The sequence below is a fragment of the Penaeus chinensis genome, chromosome 3, assembly GCF_019202785.1.
Source record: "Penaeus chinensis breed Huanghai No. 1 chromosome 3, ASM1920278v2, whole genome shotgun sequence".
NCBI classification, from domain to species: Eukaryota; Metazoa; Arthropoda; class Malacostraca; order Decapoda; family Penaeidae; genus Penaeus; species Penaeus chinensis.
In genome coordinates, this window is record NC_061821.1 from 2,448,298 (window position 1) to 2,468,297 (window position 20,000).

General features: G+C 36.5%; 3 protein-coding genes across 8 annotated transcripts in view; 2 read left to right on the forward strand and 1 right to left on the reverse strand.

Annotated features, from left to right (window-relative positions):
• LOC125038401 (L-threonine 3-dehydrogenase-like) overlaps positions 1–2,509 on the forward strand; it is a 6,779-nt gene extending 4,270 nt beyond the window's left edge. The window contains exons 9-10 of the mRNA XM_047631920.1: positions 457–566; positions 1,187–2,509. Coding sequence (XP_047487876.1) covers positions 457–566; positions 1,187–1,349 — 273 coding nt within the window. The 3' untranslated portion in view covers positions 1,350–2,509. The remainder of the gene's footprint in view (positions 1–456; positions 567–1,186) is intronic.
• LOC125038371 (nucleobindin-2-like) lies at positions 2,273–16,036 on the reverse strand. Of its 6 annotated transcripts, XM_047631899.1 has the most exons (13): positions 15,639–15,798; positions 11,047–11,182; positions 10,803–10,910; positions 10,562–10,669; positions 10,193–10,204; positions 8,521–8,634; positions 7,945–8,154; positions 7,763–7,829; positions 7,302–7,482; positions 6,075–6,231; positions 4,804–5,127; positions 4,202–4,453; positions 2,273–4,171 (listed from the first exon to the last, which is right to left on the reverse strand). In XM_047631899.1, the coding sequence occupies exons 2-13, from the start codon at positions 11,179–11,181 to the stop codon at positions 4,007–4,009; spliced, it is 1,833 nt and encodes a 610-aa protein (XP_047487855.1). In that variant the 5' UTR covers position 11,182; positions 15,639–15,798; the 3' UTR covers positions 2,273–4,006. The 6 variants fall into 6 exon arrangements, with proteins under 6 accessions (XP_047487855.1, XP_047487835.1, XP_047487840.1 ...); XM_047631879.1 differs by lacking the exon at positions 15,639–15,798 and adding an exon at positions 15,967–16,036 and having other exon boundaries at positions 2,273–4,453; XM_047631884.1 differs by lacking the exon at positions 15,639–15,798 and adding an exon at positions 15,839–15,960 and having other exon boundaries at positions 2,273–4,453.
• A 230-nt stretch (positions 16,037–16,266) lies between these two features.
• Positions 16,267–20,000, forward strand: part of LOC125038529 (spartin-like) — a 21,498-nt gene continuing 17,764 nt past the window's right edge. Inside the window, exons 1-2 of the mRNA XM_047632034.1 lie at positions 16,267–16,553; positions 19,498–19,671. Of these exons, the coding sequence (XP_047487990.1) occupies positions 19,498–19,671 (174 nt within the window). The 5' untranslated portion in view covers positions 16,267–16,553. The remainder of the gene's footprint in view (positions 16,554–19,497; positions 19,672–20,000) is intronic.

A 20,000-nucleotide genomic window follows, 5' to 3' on the forward strand; every position in this document is an offset into this window, starting at 1 on the left:
CGATGTTTTGAGTGGGGGCGTGAGGGTGGAGGCGGAGAGCCGATATCCAGGTTTAGTCTTCAGAATGACCACTATGTTTTCTTCTTCGTCCTCTTCTTCTTCTTCTTCTTCTTCTTCTTCTTCTTCTTCTTCTTCTTCTTCTTCTTCTTCTTCTTCTTCTTCCATATTAAGCTCTAGTACTTGGGATGAACTTGAAGTGCGGAAATTTATGGTTAAGCGATAGTGTCGAGTGTTAGTTTTTACTGCCTGAGCCTCTGTATTGTTTATATTACTCAACAGTTTCCCAGTTAAGACCCATGCTCTCCTCACCTAATGTGTTACCCCGCAGTACATGCAAGTACAATTCACAGATTACCGGGTCATTGCATAACTAGTTAATTTTAATTTGGACCAATCCCTCAGAAGTCCATTGTCATTTTATTTTTATGATCACATTTATTCTCTCATTTTTTTCAGGGCGGACAGATGGCGCTGATAGGCTTACCAAAAGCACCTCTGCATGTGGAGAATGTCCTGACCGATGTTGTCTTTAAATCACTGACTCTCAAGACTGTTCACGGGCGAAGGTATTATTAGTGTTTTGACCTTTCCCCACTTACTACATAGAATAGTCTTTCTGAATGGTGATAAAGATAACTTATACCCATCTTTCAGGGCTATTCTGTTTCTCATTACTATCTAGATTTAATTCCATTTCCCTTTTTTGGACAGCTATTTCGTCTGTTATACTTTCCTGTTTTGTTTATCCATCCAGACAGTTTCCTCGCTGTCTCTTTTTCATCAGCACAAAAACTTCATTTGATGTGCTTTTATACTAGATCCGGGTCGCTCTTTTTTACTATCTACTTTTTTCGCCAATTCTATTTCTTACATTTCACTATTCTGTTGTACATCCATAGTCAACTTGACTATGTTTTCCTCTATGTATGACTTATCTAGCATGCCCTTCTACAAAGGTCCTTCACAATTAATTTAACTCTTCCGTCATCTTTAAATCTCCCTGTGTGCTTTTCTACCTTTGCCACTTGCATGTTATTTGCGATTTTCCCCTTCCTCCCATTTCCACTTTCCTGTAGACTGGCATGAACTCCTCTTTCCCATTTGCCACCCTTGGATATTTTTTTCACCAACTTCTTATCCTCTGCCTGTGTACATTTCCATCATCTTCTGCTATTCTTCCCCACAGGATCTTCCGCACCTGGCAAGAGTGCGAGAGGCTCCTGGCTGACGGTCTGGTGGATGCAGACCCAGTAATTTCCCATAGCCTCCCCATGAGCCAATTTGAACATGCGTTTCGGGAACTCTTGAGCGGTGATGCATGCAAGATTATACTCGATCCTCAAAACTGATTGTTCAGGCATTTACCAATAAAGAATACACACAGAAGTAAAAGGAATATTACTATTAACCAATGCCTTCACTCCTTGGCTCTGTACCTTTGTCCTCCATCTGACTGATCATGCATTAGAAGTATGAAGCCCTGGTATTTATTGCTCCACCAAAGAGTTACTACTAACATAAAGAACACATAAATAAATTAAACTGGTTGTTGTTGTTCAGTATCACTAATCAAAATCTGGAGATCTTTAATTTTAGTTTTTGATAGAATATAAGACTCAGGATATAGAGGGGATTCAAAGAGTTAATGTCCAATAAAAGTATTATCTGTATTTTGCTAACAGGATTTAGTTAAAAGATATTGACGGTGATATGTTCAAATTGCTCCCTGCTCAACCCAAGAAACTTACTGCAACCATACAAACCTGATGCAAGTATCACCAATGCAGATACAAAGAAATTAACAAAATTCACTCTAATTAAATCCTATAGTAGTATTTTGTGTTGCTAGTGTGTTGCATAGTGTTACAGGTGTCTAGTCCTTCCCTTTAAAATTACTGTTTTTTTTTTCATCTATAACATTGGGGCAATGTAGAAAGTCTACCTGACTTAAGAGTTTCCCATTGATTATTAGTCTTCTTCTTGGGTAATTCACAATAGTTTGTACATTTTCCAAAGAATATATAACCTGTATATATGTATAATCAAATTCATTATATTCACATATTGCAGGAAGAAAGACTTGCTGTGTCTCATCATTAATGAAGTAAAGAGTTGGTGTCGCATATGTGTTTTTAGTTTGTAGTGGGATTACAAATAGTTGTGAACCAGTTTCTTAAGAGTAAAAGAGATTACAGCCCTAGTATGATGACCATAAAATGACAAAGCCTTTCAAAGTATATCTATGCAATAAAAAGTGTAAATTAAATCAAACTTGCTATAAAATGAGCTTTTATTTGTTCCATATATCACATCAGTATTAGCTTATAAACATCCCAATATAAACATTTATACCATACACAGAACATCTTTTGTAAGCCAAACTACCAATAGTTTATAATCCTAAAAATTCAACATCAACTGATAAATAATCATCATTCCAGTTTTAAACATTTCTGCATTCCAAGTACAGTACAACCTCAAAATTCCACTGTCAAAACTATAAAATTACCAAAAAAAAAAAAAAAAAAAAAAAAAAAAATCAATTTAGTCACAACATTCCTTGCTGATCTGTGTTACCTAAATGAATTCTTTTGAAGTCAGTTTTGGGCATCAGGTTTGGGTAAAGATGGGATAGTCAGCACATTGTCTAATATTGGAAAACACAGGCAGAAAAAAAACAAAGTTAAGAAAAAAAAAACATACATCTATTTTAAAAGATATTGCACTCTAATAGTAAAAACGTCATTAATGCCTTTGAATCTTTGTCTTCATTCACAAATGTCTTTTTCTAATGTATCCTAAAACCAAACAGACACCTTTTACCAAGCAACCAGTTCAAGTTTAGTTCAAGGAAAAAAGCTTAATTTCCTCACATCCATAGAGCAACCGTAAAAAAAAAAATAATAATAAAACTTGCTCTGTCAACCAAACCTTGAGTACATGTGTATAAAAAAACACTATATAGCACTGTTTGAGATTCGAAACAAAATAAAATAAAAAGCTAAACAATTATTTTTTTTAAAGTATGATCAAAACTTGTTTACCAAGATAAAATAGAAGCTTTATAGTTATCTAACATTATATTAAGTTTAAAACAAACTGAAAAATCCACAACCATACAAACTGAATTATCAGATGACAAATTCAGATAGCTACTTGCCAATTAAACAGACTTCACATCATATTTCTTTCAGAATAAAAATGGGCCATCACCAATCATATCGCTGATAGCTACTGACCCATTTATGTGTAAGTGAGTCTATGTATGAGTGAGTGTGTGACTGTGAGTGTGACTGAGTGCGAGTGTAAGAGTGAGAGTGTTTGTGTATTGGTGTGCGTGTGTGCTATTCACACATTTTCCCACCTAAAAATATGTGGAACCAATATGCTAAAAAGGTGGGATGTATTTAAATCCTGATTTTGTGGCCTTTAAAAGTTTATCAGATATACAGAAAAAAAAAAACTGAGCAACAAATTGAATATTTATTTTGTGTTTTAAAAAAATTAAAAAAGAATCATTACCAGATTCACAAACATCACTTAAATATCTTCTAAAGGTGTTAAAAATAATCTCAGCACCAGGTGAATAATTTGTTTATATATATCATTCAAGTTTACTCTACTCTGTTCTAACAGAAGATCAGATCCTCAAAGGTTTAAACATTAACAATTATACAGTAAGAACTCAACAAAGGTGAATGTTAAAGGAAAATCTCAAACTAAAATCAAGAGAAGACAATTGATCAGCCACACTTTGTTCGAGACCATTGACTTCTCTCTTCTAATAGCCACCTGATGCAAAATCATTAAATTGAATATCACAACATCTATCAAATTTGAACCTGCATACGCCATCCACTTCTTTCAATTCAGATCCAGTTTCATTCTGAGTTTGATAACAACTTAATAAAAATGTTGATCACATCCATTCACCTGAAGATATAATTCTCCGCAAGTAATTGTGTATGGTAGAACCTTAAGCCTGCTGTGTCTCAATTGGAAGATCTTATCGCCCTGCAGCAGGCTGAGCTGCTACAGGCTGAATGGGTTGATGATTGGGTGGTTGACCAGCAACAGGTTGTGCTTGCTGGCCTTGAAGTGGTTGCTGAACCTGTGCCTGACCTTGGATTGGCTGCTGAACTTGAGGTTGGCCTTGAACAGGTTGCTGTGCCTGAAGCTGACCCTGCATGGGTTGCTGAACTTGAGGCTGACCCTGAATGGGTTGCTGAGCTTGAGGTTGGCCTTGAATGGGTTGCTGCACCTGGGGTTGACCCTGAATGGGTTGCTGCACCTGGGGCTGACCCTGAATGGGTTGCTGCATCTGGGGTTGACCTTGTATGGGTTGTTGAGCTGGAATTTGATTGGGTTGCTGTAACTGAGGCTGACCTTGCACTGGCTGCTGCACTTGAGGTTGACTTAAGACTGGTTGCTGTGCTTGTGGCTGTGCTGGTGCCTATGAGAAAGAAAAAAATAAATCAAATACATAAATACACATTTCTCATGCAAATATATGAAAAAAATTCAATATAAATCAAGAACAGTTGTCCCTCTATTACCAGCATCCCTACGAACAGAACTGCAGTAAACACTAGACACACACAAGCAGGGTCAAATTTACCCCATAATTTATACATTACATTTGACAATAAATTTACAAAATAGAAAACCATTTCAGTTGCTAATTCATGTAATAAAAATAAAGAAGCATCTTAGCAAACAAAATGCACTCAAAAGTAAATCCATTGTCTAGGGCTATACCTGCATGCAGAGTAACTTGATACTACAAGAGAAATCAAAACAAACCTGATAAGGTGCCCCATGAGGAATATATTGCACCTGCTGGGGAGGAACCTGCCCCTGCGGAGCTGCTTGATACCCTGAGGGAACAGCCTGATACCCTTGTGGGACAGCCTGATACCCCTGTGGGACAGCCTGATACCCCTGAGGAATAGCCTGATACCCCTGAGGAACAGCATTGGGGTGTACCTGGGGAGGTACACCGTACTGTGGCACAGCCTGTGGGGGCGGGATACCCTGTGCCGCAGGGTGCATTCCTGGATGTGGACCACCCTGGTACATGGCTGGCTGGGGTGGTGGCATCCCATGGTAGCCAGGGGGGGGTGGGATCTACAAGGTGGAGAAACACCACTCTCAAATCACTGTGTCATGCAAACATGCTGAACTAATCAGCATAAATTTTAAAGTGCATGAAAACAAAAGCACACAAAAAATGGTTACATAAAAAAAAAAAAAAAAAAAAAAAAAGGAAATGAGAAGAAAAACATAAACAACAAAAAGCAAAAAGCTAAATGTACAATATATGCACCTTCAAAATCATTTGTGAATTCAAAAGAGTTATTTCATATGTGCACTTCAAGAGCACCAAAACTCATTGCATAATCAAGCAGTTTTTGCTTCTCATATCATCCATAAAAATTAGGATTTTTCTCAGCTTCCTTTCCTTTGTGATTCCTAAATTGAAGAAGCAAATTGACAACTTTCATAAAAATAAATCATTACAAACATCAACCAGTTCTCATACTCCTAATAAATAATGCATAAATACCAAACATTCTTAATAATCTGCTAAAAACTATCATGTGTGTATACAAAAACATCTTTTCATTCTCTAACTTAATATTTGGAACATGAAATGATTATCGTCACATTATTAAAGAATTTTGGTATGTGTGCAAGTGCCATGGCTCCACATGGCTTACAGAGGAATGTTTTCAATCACTTTCTTTTCTCTGCCATATTCTGCTTTATCACAGTCTGCAACTTTCCCTACTAAGCTTATTATTCTTTATTTCCTAATCTGTCATGCTTCCCTGAGAGCTGATATAATGAACACGGAAAAATAAGAATACTTAAAACATCTCTATTGCTTGAGGAGCAGACTCTTCATTGATATTTTTTGAAAGTGCATTTTGAAAATTGCTTACGGCAACATAAAGAAAAACAAACAGAACTTTAACAAAAACATATACTAGTAAGGTACCCAAAAAAGTCAAAAGGAGGAAACAAAGGAAACGAGAAAGTCGACACCAAGCTACAAATAGTGGAATACTCACAACGCCTGACTCGACTAGCTGCCTGATCTCCTCTTGCCTCCGCCGCTCAAATTCTTCGTACTCCTGCTGGGAATACATCTCCTGCTCATCCAGGCCTTGCCAGCCTCCATCCTGCTCAAATTCTGCTTTTCTCGTCTGCTCCACAAATTCCTCAAAGCTGAAATAAATATTTTGGTGAGACTGATTGACCATGTAAACTATCCATAACATCAAGTGATAAATTGTCAGCTGGTAGTGTCTGTCCATCAAAATTAACAAACAATACTCTAAAGTAATTATTCAATAATATTAATGATTTCATTGAGGGAAAATAGCAGGACAGATTTAACCTGTTATACTGGGAGTGCCTGCATATTCTTTTCACTTAGTCAAAAGATCTAAGAGAGAGAGAGAGAGAGAGAGAGAGAGAGAGAGAGAGAGAGAGAGAGAGAGAGAGAGAGAGAGAGAGAGAGAGAGAGAGAGAGAGAGAGAGAGAGAGAGAGAGGGAGAGAGAGAGAGAGATTCTGAGAGAGAGAGAGAGAGAGATTCTGAGAGAGAGAGAGAGAGATTCTGAGAGAGAGAGAGAGAGATTCTGAGAGAGAGAGAGAGAGATTCTGAGAGAGAGAGAGAGAGATTCTGAGAGAGAGAGAGAGAGATTCTGAGAGAGAGAGAGAGAGATTCTGAGAGAGAGAGAGAGATTCTGAGAGAGAGAGAGAGATTCTGAGAGAGAGAGAGAGAGAGAGAGAGAGAGAGAGAGAGAGAGAGAGAGAGAGAGAGAGAGAGATATTCTGAGAGAGAGAGAGAGAGATATTCTGAGAGAGAGAGAGAGAGAGATTCTGAGAAGAGAGAGAGAGAGAGAGAGAGAGAGAGAGAGAGAGAGAGAGAGAGAGAGAGAGAGAGAGAGAGAGAGAGAGAGAGATGAGAGAGAGAGAGAGAGAGAGAGATTCTGAGAGAGAGAGAGAGAGAGAGAGATTCTGAGAGAGAGAGAGAGAGAGATTCTGAGAGAGAAGAGAGAGAGAGAGAGAGTCTGAGAGAGATTCTGAGAGATTCTGAGAGAGAGAAGAGAGAGAAGAGAGAGAGAGAGAGAGAGAGAGAGAGAGAGAGAGAGAGAGAGAGAGAGAGAGAGAGAGAGAGAGAGAGAGAGAGAGAGAGAGAGAGAGAGAGAGCTCATTACCAGTCTAATACTAGTGCAAAAAACAAGGGATTTTACACTTAAAATACACCAAACCTTTACTTCCAAGAACCAACCTGATCAAATTATCCCTATTAATATCAGACTCCCTGAAAACGTGTTCACGCATCCTCTCCATCTCTTCATAGCGCTCATTGATGTCATCCTCGGGGGCATTGGGATCGTACATCTTATCAAGTTCCTTCTTGAAGAGGGCCTTCACCTCCATCTCATCCCAGTAACCATTGCCATCCAAGTCTACAAGAAAAAAAGATGACTGATTATAAGCAACACCATAGCTTAAAATAAATGAAATAATGAAGGGAAAATCAGCAGAGAGAGTTATCATGACAATCTTTTCTTCTTATCTCTTCCAACCCCCACCTTCACTACTCACTTTACATATAAACAGACGGCAATACATTACTGGCCACATACCATAAATTTGCCATTTACTTACGGATGGTACAACCTCATTAACAAACCCTGATATGGAGGACAATGAATTCACCATTAACAAAAACAATTGGGTACATACCATGCAGGTGGAAGAAAGTCTTGGGGTCGAAGTCTTCCCGCCGCATGTGGTCTTGCTCTTCCCAGACCTGGTAGAGTAAAATGTCATAAATAAGAAGGCCAGCTCAGCTACATATATAAACATTTTTCTCAATGTACACTGAGAGAGGATGTGCACGTTCCTGTAAACCTTCACAGGCATACCTCTTCCAGCTGCTGTTTTGAGGCAGGGTGGTGCAGTTTTTCGTGTTCTCCGTGTTTTTTCATTTCCTCAGTGTGTTTCTCTTCTGCTTGCTTGCGGTGTTCATCATCCATGCCCTCTAGTTCCTGCTTCCTCTCAAATTCTTTCTCCATCTCATATTTCTTGAATTCCTCTCGCCTCTGCTGATCTACCTTCTCCAAGTCTGCTGTGGTCTGATGATGTGACAAGCATTCAGCATTATTCACTAATATTCCAATAGGGAAAAGTACTTCTCCAACCCATTTGGAGACTGTTTATTCTTTTTTTTTCTAATCTATTTAAATCTATTTTAATCTCTCTAAATCTGTTACGAGTATGCGTAAGGTAAAGAGAAAATGAAAAAAGGTAAAAACAAAGAAAGAAAGAAAATATATATATACATGTTGCACACAAACAAATATTTCCATACACATTATCCAATCTTTATTCAGAAAATATTGAATTTACATATTAAAATTCTTGGACTGATCCCCCCATATACAATGAAATATCTGGTGATAGGGGGTTGATGCTCATCACCTGTGTAGGCAAACACTCACCTTGATAATGAGTTTCTTCAAGTCCTCAACTTCAAACCGTGTTGGATTTCGGTGGTCAATGTGGACAGGAATCTTCAGCATGTTACGGTCCACGCCGGTTTCTTTTTCATGTTCCTGAAGATTGAAGAAAGTCTTACTTTTGGAGAACAAAGAATTCTTTCCAAACACTGTGGACATACAAATTCTTCTCTCATTACGACTTTAGCAATATTTTAACTGGCATTTAATTTTCTCATTAGCTATATCCTTGTTGTTGTTTTATTCTGGACAAGGAAAAATTGAGTTCATAAAGTGCTTGAGTCATGTTAAAACCTAACCTAAACAAAATTGATTGAGAAAATGAACTTATCTCCATATCCATCACTTTGCTTTATTGCTCTGTGTTAGACCATAACATGAATACCACTAATAATATGTCACGTTACAGCACATACCATCAAAATCATCTACAGTAAACAAAGGAATAAAACCAAGCCTAACACAGGACGTAAAACTTTAAAAAACTGTTAAAAGGTGATAGTGAACCTTCACAATCACTTCTCCACTATGTTTCTCCTAAGTATCATACCGCAGCACTGAATCAAAACCAGACCCATCTTCTCCACATGAACAATACATTAAGAAACAACTGGGGAAGCAAATGTATAACATGGTCAATCAAAAGTCCACAAATTAAGCATGCTATATCATATGACATCCTTTGATGAATTCAAGCTACTGTATGATAAAATGCATATTGTAATACAAGTTTTCCTTATGTCTCTCAATAATCATTGACATAAAAATTTTAAAAACCATATCAGCTGCATCTATTTATTCAAGAAATCAAAAACTGCACTACAAATTACTTTCTTTCTATATCAGACTGCTAATGTTCAACAATCCCTCAATTTTTTTTAAATATAAAGAAGCAAAGCCTGAGTAAATATCAGCATGATGCTTTGTATAAATTAATTCAAATCAATGCTAAAAAATGCCAGCTTTTAGTTCACCAATTCCAATTTCTGTGATAGTGGGGGCTGTGCAAAAGTGGTTATGTGAGCATCTCATACTAGTCTTGTGCAATGTACTATTCTTCCAAGGGCGAACCTTGACCTTCAATCCATTACCCATATGTGCATTCTCTGCAGACAACATGCACTACCTCTCTGTAATTTATGGTTTACATCTAAAACATATGTTCACATATACACCCAAAAAACACACATATACCCACAAAAACACACATCAACATACATTAACTTGCTCACACATGCATCCGTACAATTTCTCCCACACATATATAATGAAACACTGGTATGCCTACACATATATATCCTCACATACATATAAAATATAATAATCACCATGTGCTAATAATGGGCTGAGTTGTACTCCCACAAGACCTCTAATCATGCAAAGCTACATTTACCCAAAGCAAAGAACTATGCTCAAGACAGTAAGCTCGACCCCAACTAGTGATCCCGAACAAACGAACATTGCCAGAAATACAATTTCCCTATAAATGCTCCCTTTTGGTGACATATCAAAGTGTAGTCAACATTGTATGGTAGAGTACTTCAGAAACAACTACCCATGAAATGAAATTAATACTTTTTATAGACCCCAAAAATGCACAAGAAAATTAGCTACACTTTCCTGTCTCAGCAACAAAGTAACTTAATCATCTCACCCTGGATTTCATCTGTAAGGAAACAGATAACCACCTAAAAAATGGAAGTACATGGGTGCAAGTTGAGATAATGTATGTAGGAAAAAAATGATTAAATAAATTAAAATCAGATGTCTCAAATGTAAGCTACTAAAATAAGATGAGAAAAATATATAAATGTATGTGGGGGGAAACTATAAATAAATTGATAAAAATCAGATGTCTCAAATGTAAGTTACTAAAATAAGATGAGAAAAATATATAAATATATGTAGTCAACCGTGGAAACTGGAAATTCTAAGTAGGATCTTGTATAACTTCCATAAAGCTCCTCTTTCTTGGTTGGTGGACAGCTATCCTGAAAACTTACAAAACCTTCAGTTTGCCTACCTTGATGGCCAGGTGACGAAGACGCTCTAGCTCTCTACGCTTCAACTCATCTAGCTTTGTGCGCACATTGTGGTCGACAAAGTGGAGTTCCCTGGCAATCTTACCAGACTGGAAAAGAAGTGGAACCGTAAAATTCATCCGTAAAGTTCAAAGACATATGAAACAGATTCATTCGAAAACCAATACTTCTTCCCATACCTTCTCTTGTTACATATCATAAACCAAGCGACAGAATGCTAACCTTAATGTCATCCACTTCAGCGGTCTCTAATTTCTTCCTGAAGGAGGGGTCACTCTCAAGAGCTTGCACCACCTCCTTAAGGTATCGACCGTACTCCAAGTTGAGCTCCTGGAGGCACAAAGAAGAAAAATACCATCACTGTTTCCGAAATCGACTTCTTATTCTCCAAAAGGAAAAGAGAGGACTTGGATACACGAATATTATCATGAAGTGGCTCTTTACCATACTTAATCATTCTACTAACCCATTCCTCCCCATGTTCTTCAGCTTCTTTTTTCTCCTCCTCTTTCTTGTGTTCTTCCTTCTTCTCCTTCACAGGGAGGGCATGGGCCAGAACCCCACATATTAGGATGAGTGCTAGGGGTAAACTCCACCTCATGCTATAATGAAGAAAATAATATTGGTTAGACAGGGAACTCTGAAAACAAAAGCTGCAAGTAATCTCAACATACAAGTCTTTTTATATATGAAGTACTATGCATGTGTGTGTGTGTGTGTGTGTGTGTGTGTGTGTGTGTGTGTGTGTGTGTGTGTGTGTGTGTGTGTGTGTGTGTATGTGTGTGTGTGTGTGTGTGTGTGTGTGTGTGTGTGTGTGTGTGTGTGTGTGTGTGTGTGTGTGTGTGTGTGTGTGTGTGTGTGTGTGTGTGCATGTATATATGTATGCATGTATGTATATATATATGTATGTATGTATGTATGTATGTATGTATGTATGTATGTATGTATGTATGTATGTATGTATGTATGTATGTATGTATGTATGTATTTATGTATTTATGTATTTATGTATTTATGTATGTATGTATGCATGTATGCATGTATGCATGTATATATGCATGTATGTATGCATGTATGTATGCATGTATGTATGCATGTAGGTATGCATGTAGGTATGCATGTAGTATGCATGTAGGTATGCATGTAGGTATGCATGTAAGTATGCATGTAGGTATGCATGTATGTATGCATGCATGTATGCTTGTATGTATGCATACAAACATGTATGAATGGATATACATGTAGTTATGTAAATACATAGGTATGTATGTATGCATGCATGTATGCACATATGTATGCATGTGTATGCATGTAAGTATGGAAATATATATGAATGCATGCATGTATGTATGTATATATGTTTATATGTATGTATGCATGTATATGTGTATTACAGTTACCTGATTTAAATCACTGATGTAAATAATGCATTTAAAGAATATAATAATATTAACAAATCAATAAGCAAAAATTCATTAATCTATTGATGCAGGGAGTGCATAATAGACTTTTTTTTACTTAGTTAAGAAAAAGGTAGAGAGAGAAAGAGGAAGAAAAAAAGAGAAATACAAAGAAGGAGAAGGAGAAAGAAAAAGAGAAAGAGAAAAAGAGGGAAAAATAAAAAGAAAAGAGAAAAGAAGGGAAAAAGAGAGAGAGAGAAAGACTAAGAGAGATAAAGAAAAGAGAGAGAGAAAGAGAAAGAAAGAGAGAAAGAAAGAGAGAGAGAGAGAGAGAGAGAGAGAGAGAGAGAGAGAGAGAGAGAGAGAGAGAGAGAGAGAGAGAGAGAGAGAGAGAGAGAGAGAGAGAAGAGAAAAGAAGGGAAAAAGAGAGAGAGAGAAAGAAGAGAGAGAGAGAGAGAGAGAGAGAGAGAGAGAAGAGAGAGAGAGAGAGAGAGAGAGAGAGAGAGAGAGAGAGAGAGAGAGAGAGAGAGAGAGAGAGAGAGAGAGAGAGAGAGAGAGAGAGAGAGAGAGAGAGAGAGAGAGAGAGAGAGAGAGAGAGAGAGAGAGAGAGAGAGAGAGAGAGAGAGAGAGAAGAGAGAGAGAGAGAGAGAGAGAGAGAGAAAGAGAGAGAGAGAGAGAGAGAGAGAGAGAGAGAGAGAGAGAGAGAGAGAGAGAGAGAGAGAGAGAGAGAGAGAGAGAGAGAGAGAGAATAGAAGTAAGAAAAGAAAGAGAGAGAAAAGAGATACAGAGAGAAAGCCAGACAGTCCGACAGCAAGACAAGTAGTAATGGTGACCCACAGCAAAATTCAGATCTGGCAAGTCACTTTCTGAGCTCCCAGTCGCCTCAGTAAGTGGCCCAGTCAAGGTCTCAGTGAAAGCCTTTTTCCATGACTTGCCTTCCTATTTCTTGGAACCATACTGCTGATATATTTATTTGAGGAAAAACATTCATGACAGTTTCCATGTGCACGGTGGATTTACGTACAATAAATTTACATTACTGTCTTTTTCGGAGCAAGAACAAATATCAAGCAAATGCACTGTATTTCATGTTTTCATTTTCAGATTTTTAGAGAATTTAGAATATGCAAATATCATCTTTTCATCACCTTACTACATCCCTACATGAAGAAATATTTCATCAACTTGATATGACTTAACATCTCCAAAATTCTGTCTAGTCACTCAAATATGGACGGAAAATAGCACCACCACTCACTTTCAACTGCTCACTCTAAGCACTGAATAGTCTGGTTGATGTTTTGTCTGTAACCACTCTAGTAATATCTTTAAATACAGATCCCATTTCTTAAATTGCTACTTAAACATATAAAGTTTAATTCGAAGTTAGCCCCAACTGGGAAGGGTCGAGGGAATCAAATCAAATTTAATTGAAGACTAATTCTGAACAACTTTGAAACTAATGAGTTACCTACTGGAAGATTAGGGACCTTGAAATGAATTAAGTATGGTCAGCCACTGAATGTCAAATATATGCTAGCTAATTGGGGCTTATCAGGGGGATGTATAAATTAATCACTAAAGTGATGACATGTTACAGATATCTTGTTCTTTTTTTTCTTTCTTTCTTTTTTTTACATGTGTATATATACCTGGAGAGTAAGAGAAAGAAAACATATATATAGTTTTTCCTGGCATACTCTCCCACTCAATATGCTCTAAACCAATTATAAATTTGGTAACACCATAAATCAATTTTCTCCATTTTCAGCAGCTCTACTGATGTCCTCAGCCTGTAATTCTACATTTATCTTTGGAATTAATTAGTACCAATCAAAAATCCTGCTGCACCATTTGATAGGCATGCACAAAAGTCTAGCAATATGTGGAAAAATATGATCTTGGGGGAGAATGCCAACATAAACCACTCTGGCATGAAGTCACAGGACAGTTTAATATTTAATTGCTTTTATTAGAGCCAACAGTATAATAAGTGGTAGTTGATTAGAAGACATCCGGGTCTTTTGCTCATAAACATATTGTCTCCACCCTAATCCATCTGAAACATCTGTGACAAATAATCTACTGGGACAAAGTCTCAAATAATCACCCTTGCCTCTACGCTCCATATATATATTCTCACAAGATCAACTAGTTCCTTACTTGAAGATAAATCACCAAAGAAATTTACGAGCGCCTCCTTGCTGGAATATCAAGGAGTGAGGGAGGCCATGCTGATCGGTGCAAGATCAAATGGTTTCCAGATATATTGAGTATCTACCACTTCATTTGCATGCTAATATACTCATTTGGGTGTTATTAGAAATGACAAATAACACCAAAAATGAAGAGTCTGACCTTGCCAACTTACAGAACATAACATTCTAAAACACTTCTCTTCTACAGCAGTTTATTTAGCAGACTAATAATAACGGTAGGTATAGAGGATGAAAAACTCAAAAATTCAATGGAGTCCATGATATGTACCCTTCCAGCAGTGACGGAAAATGACATGAATTTGAGGAAGCACAAAACAAATGAGCTAATGGGAAATATACTTGGCTGTGATGTAACAACAGACACTGGTGGCCAGTCTAATTGAGACAATAAGATTTGTAATAGATATTCACCTGACAAAAGAAGCTGGACCCAAGGGATGTCAAATTGAAATTCAAAACAGTTCGGTCGTGGTTAGGATGTGTATAAAGTATTGTTTCACCTTTAATATGGAAAATATCATGGCAATAATGTAAAAGAACGGCTGATATTGGTCGCAATTCCTGCTAACAGTGACGAGGATTTTGGCAATGTAAGAAATCATCGGTATGAGAGTTGCCCAGGCTCTATACCACTGAACATGAGGTGAAGATTTTACAGACCAGGCAGGGAGTAGGGGGGATGGCAGACCCCCTAAAAGGAGATTTAGGGGACAAAGCCCCCTATTTACTATAAATGTGCTTTGGAATAATTACATTACTGAAAGTTTTACTTCGATCACGCACTTTTACTCAGCAATTTAATGTGATATCGAACATGCCCTCCCCAGCTATCAGGGCCTATCTCATTGCTGTGCTTCATTTGCAAAGGAAACGAGAGCTAGATTCATTCGAAGCACAACAAGAGCTTTCACAAAAACATAGTTTTCACCCAGAAATTGGTGTTGGACAGTCATTTCAAAATTTACCCTCATCTGATACACTCCATGCTATGCACGTATTTCAGTATCACTTGAATGGGTCCTTACCGCTATACAATGAGGTAAGGTTGATAAGAAAGGACTATATCGTCAACCTTTGTGACCTTATTTCTGACAATTCACATGAAAACACATGGGATAATCAACATTTGGTATTGCATACACCTGACTGACATTAAAGTAACTAATAATGACCAAAAATCCTTCACAAATATAAAAAAAACAACAGTCATTAGAATACATATGAGCATTAAGACCTATGTCGTTTTCTTTCATTCTAAAAGTAATTTACATATGGCTGTCAATTCCTTGCAGTAACAGATGCTTCACACAATATTTTTTTCTTAAATCACAGCAGAAAAAAAACACATTTCCGAAAAAAAAAAAAAAAAATTGACGAATATACAAACATACGAGAAAACACTATTATAATATTTATGCATTCATAAAATAATGGCCAACCTTATGCACTATTACGAGCTGGAAATCACAACCCAATCACAATCCACTTCTCTCTGGCGTTCTTCGGGATGAGTGAACAAGAACACGTCGCACTAAACCAAGAAAATACACTTAACCTTCATTTTTTTTTTTTTTTCTTTTTCCTCTACTTCCTCCGCAGTGACACGTAGACTAATACACGTGTTCTTTTTTCGGATTACCTTGAGAATTTACGCCCACGCCTCTTTTCTCTCTCTTCTAATGGGCCTCAAACGTCTTGCAAATCTCAAAAGGTTGTTGGAGAGCCTTCCTTTACGGGGAAAAAGGAGTGAAAATACAGAAGACTTACGTGTTTGACAGGTTGTTGTTTTCCTCCTCTCAACACTGCGTTCGAAAACTTCTCCAGAGAGAAAAATAAATGACGATGGAAAGTTAGATGCATATCAATTAACATGGATGAATATGTTTCTAATACTATAGCACATTTTTTATCTAAATTATTTCCTTTTTAAAGATGACTATCTAAATTATTTTTAACCATAGTCGTGGGTGGGTAGTCGAACTCGATGACGTCATTCTACCATGACGTCATTCCTTCCATGACGTCACCGCCAGCATTTGCAGCCATCCGGTCTAATAAGAGTTTTTAAGAATTTATTAACACCAATTTATTCCCCTCGCAGTGGGAAGTGTCACGGCAATCCGTCCAGCGCAGAAGACGCACGGTAGCTCGCCTAAATCTGCAGATAACCGCAAAGGCCGAGGAGAACGCCCCAGAGCCAGAAATAATATAAACGAAAGAACGTTTTTTTCACGATTTAATATTCCAAGGCGCTCGTGACGTGAGGCTGAATATCTCGACCCTGTGACTGTGTTATTCATCACTCGACTAATTCCCCTCTACACACGGCCCCTGGAATATCGCCCGTGGAGGAGGTAACGCCATAGAATTGTGTGTGTTGTGTGTTGTGTGTGAGCTCGAGATTCTATTGTATGGAGAGAGAGTGAGAGAGAGAGAGGAAGGGTAAATATTGAGGGACAAGAAAAGGGGTGGTGGGTGGGGGGAATTTTTTTTTTCTTTTCTCTGCAGGGAAGGAAGAAAGAAAGGAAGGAAGGTGTTAATTGCTCAGGTAATTTTGTGTTTGATTGGTTTTTTCGTCTAGGTGTTTTCAGCAGAGCGGGCTTTCTGTGTGTTCTTTCTGTGGTGTGTGGGTTTGTGTGTGATTTTTTGGAAGGAGGAATTTTCGGATGATTTTAACTTGTGTTGATGTAGAATTTCACTGAGTGAAGGGAGAGGGAAGTAAGGTTATAGCCTCAAAGGACACTTAAAATGACGTAGTTAGCTATGGGAAATTGTTCATCAAAGCACGCGAATCCAAGTTTTTGCAGCAATGTCCTGTGCTGCTGTGGTATCTGTGCAGGTACTCAGGCTAAGGCAAGGATGACCTCACAGGTGTTTTATCATCTATTGAATAATGAAAACAAATACTTGCTGAATACGAGTGAGGAGGATTTGTAGGCCTTTACCGAAGCACAGTTTAGAGTTACCCAGTTATATAGGTTAAGTTTTCGGTATAGGTAAAGTTTTGACGAGCCATCCTTTCATAAGGCAAATAGCATGAGTAAAAGACAGAGGAAATAAGTCTAAGAAACTTATCTTCTATTTACTTCTATTGCAAAATCAAAACCAACAAGTCATTTGACACAAAGGAAAGAAAGACGATGTTTATTGGCTGACGATAAATATGGTAAAGAATATTCATACACATGATCAGGGATGTTCATATAGATAGGTTATATGTTACTGATAAATGTCATCCAGACTTTGATTAGAATTGTATTTTTAGAATGTAAATGTAGAGTTTTACATATAAAACGAGGAGTAGGTAATTTGGAAGTTTGAAAGCTTATTAAGAGAAGATTGAACAAAATAGCTCAGTAATAGCCAATGCTATAAACACACTACTTTGCTCTGGCAAAGACCAAGTAATTTTCTCTCCTATACAGGCATAGTAGAGAATGGACTAATTTCACTTATAATGATAAATAACCTAAATATATCTGAACCATTGCTGAAGAGCAAGGTATGTAGAGGCCATGTCATCTATAGGTGTGTATAGGCTGTCAGTGATTTTTTCTAGGCTATTAGTGTTATTACACGTTATTTATGACTATTATGCTATTTTTTCTCAGTCTCAAATAATTTCACTTTTTGTAAATATAGTAGTGAAAAAAATTCTCTGGTGTTTTCTGAGTATTTAACAATTTAATATAGTATGATATTGACACAATAGTTCCCCCTTAGTCAGCCCCTTCACTGTATCTTGCGTAGAAGCTATATACAAATAATTACCAGTATTATAGTATTTCTATAAGCAGGACGTCATGAATTATTGTAGTGTTCATGAAATAGGTTTTGTAATGCATAGTGTCATCAGTGCCAAACATGCATATTATATTTGCAATCAGGCATTATTTATTTCTTATTATAGATAGTAAAAGTTATCGTTCAATCTCTATTTTGAACCAATCATTATTTTGGCTTCATGTACATGCTTTCAACAATATTTATTTTATTTATTTATTTATTTATTTTTTATTTATTTTTTTAACCTAAAATATTTATCACCTTAAGTCAACTTTTTCTGGGCATTTCCCAACTATTATTTAATTACTCTCTTAAGCAATGAATAAATAAGAAATTAGCAAAGAATCTGATTTAGAATCGTTCATGGCTCCCTTCTAACACAACTAACCCTTGAGTCTGTGTTTGTGGGTAAAGTTTTCTATTATAGTTGCCAGTGGATGTTCTGAACATAGATTACTGTTTATATTCTACATTAGTTTTGGAAAGGCTGCAGTTCTTTTTATTGGCCAGATTTTGCATTTTGAGGATCAGAATCTTGTGGTTTTCATGGGTGGCAATCCATGAAGTTCTGCATTGTGTGTGATATATATATATATATATATATATATATATATATACATATATATATATATATATATATAAATATAGATATAGATATAGATATAGATATAGATTTAGATATACGTATATATGTATATATGTGTGTGTGTGTGTGTGTATATATAATATATATATATATATATATATATATATATATATATATATATATATATATATGTATGTATGTATGTATGTATGTATTTATTTATGTATGTATATATTTATGTATATATTTATGTATGTATGTATGTATGTATATATTTATGTAATAAATGTGTATATATGTATATATATTTATGTATATAAATGTGTATATATGTATATATATGTATATATATGTGTGTGTGTGTATATATATATATATATATATATATATATATATATATATATATGTGTATGATATACATATATGTATATAGATAGATATATAGATAGATACATAGATACATAGATAGATACATAGATACTTAGATATATGTGTGTGAGTGAGTGAGTGAGAGGGTGAGTGTGTGTGTGGAGGGGTGAGGATGATGACTGGTCAGTACATTATGCTAATTTGCAAGGAAAGGTTATCTTGAGGGAGAAATGCAGTCTTTATCACATTATCATTGATGGTTTCACAAATTTGTTGTATTAAGAAAGTGAGTTATTATTAATTTTACATATTATTTAAATTCAAGTGCAGTACTGCATACCATACAATATTTATATATGAGTACCTCACATAGTATTACAGTTGATAGAGATCATAATCTATTTTGTATTTTGTTTATTCTCGCCTCAGGATTTTTGTTGGAATTTTATAATGGACCTATTCAAAAGGTTATTTTGATGAGAAAGGGAATAGGAAGTACTGAAAAAAAAAAGAAAGATTTTTGTGCACAAGTTACCTAAGTGCATAATTTTACCTAGATGAGTTCCGAAACCCCAGAGAAGAATCCACCCACCCGCCCAGCCCCTCCAACGACGCTCATGATGAACACAGAGGCAGCCTCGCAGGAGGAAGAGTTCGTGAAAACGTACCGAGAGGCCTACAAGTACATCGACCATGGGATCACTCTGGCCACGCAGAATATGCACACTCAGGTCGGTGGTTTGGGAGTCTTGCTTGTGGTTTGACGAGTAGTATGGGGGTTTATTCATTCATACGTTTTTCTTTGTTCATTGTTTATTGCCAGTATATTGTATGGAAATATGTGGAATTATGCTGATTTTTATTTGTAAGTTTTATTTTGATATTTTGCCCCCCATGATGTTAAATTTAATTGATTTTATATGTCTAAAAAATATATGAAGCAAGGTTCAAAGGCCAGGATCTATTCATAACAATAACTAGGGTTCTATGATCAGACAAAATGAGATATTTATCAAGTAAGATATAGAAGTATTTTGTTCTTAACATTTTTTTTTTTTTT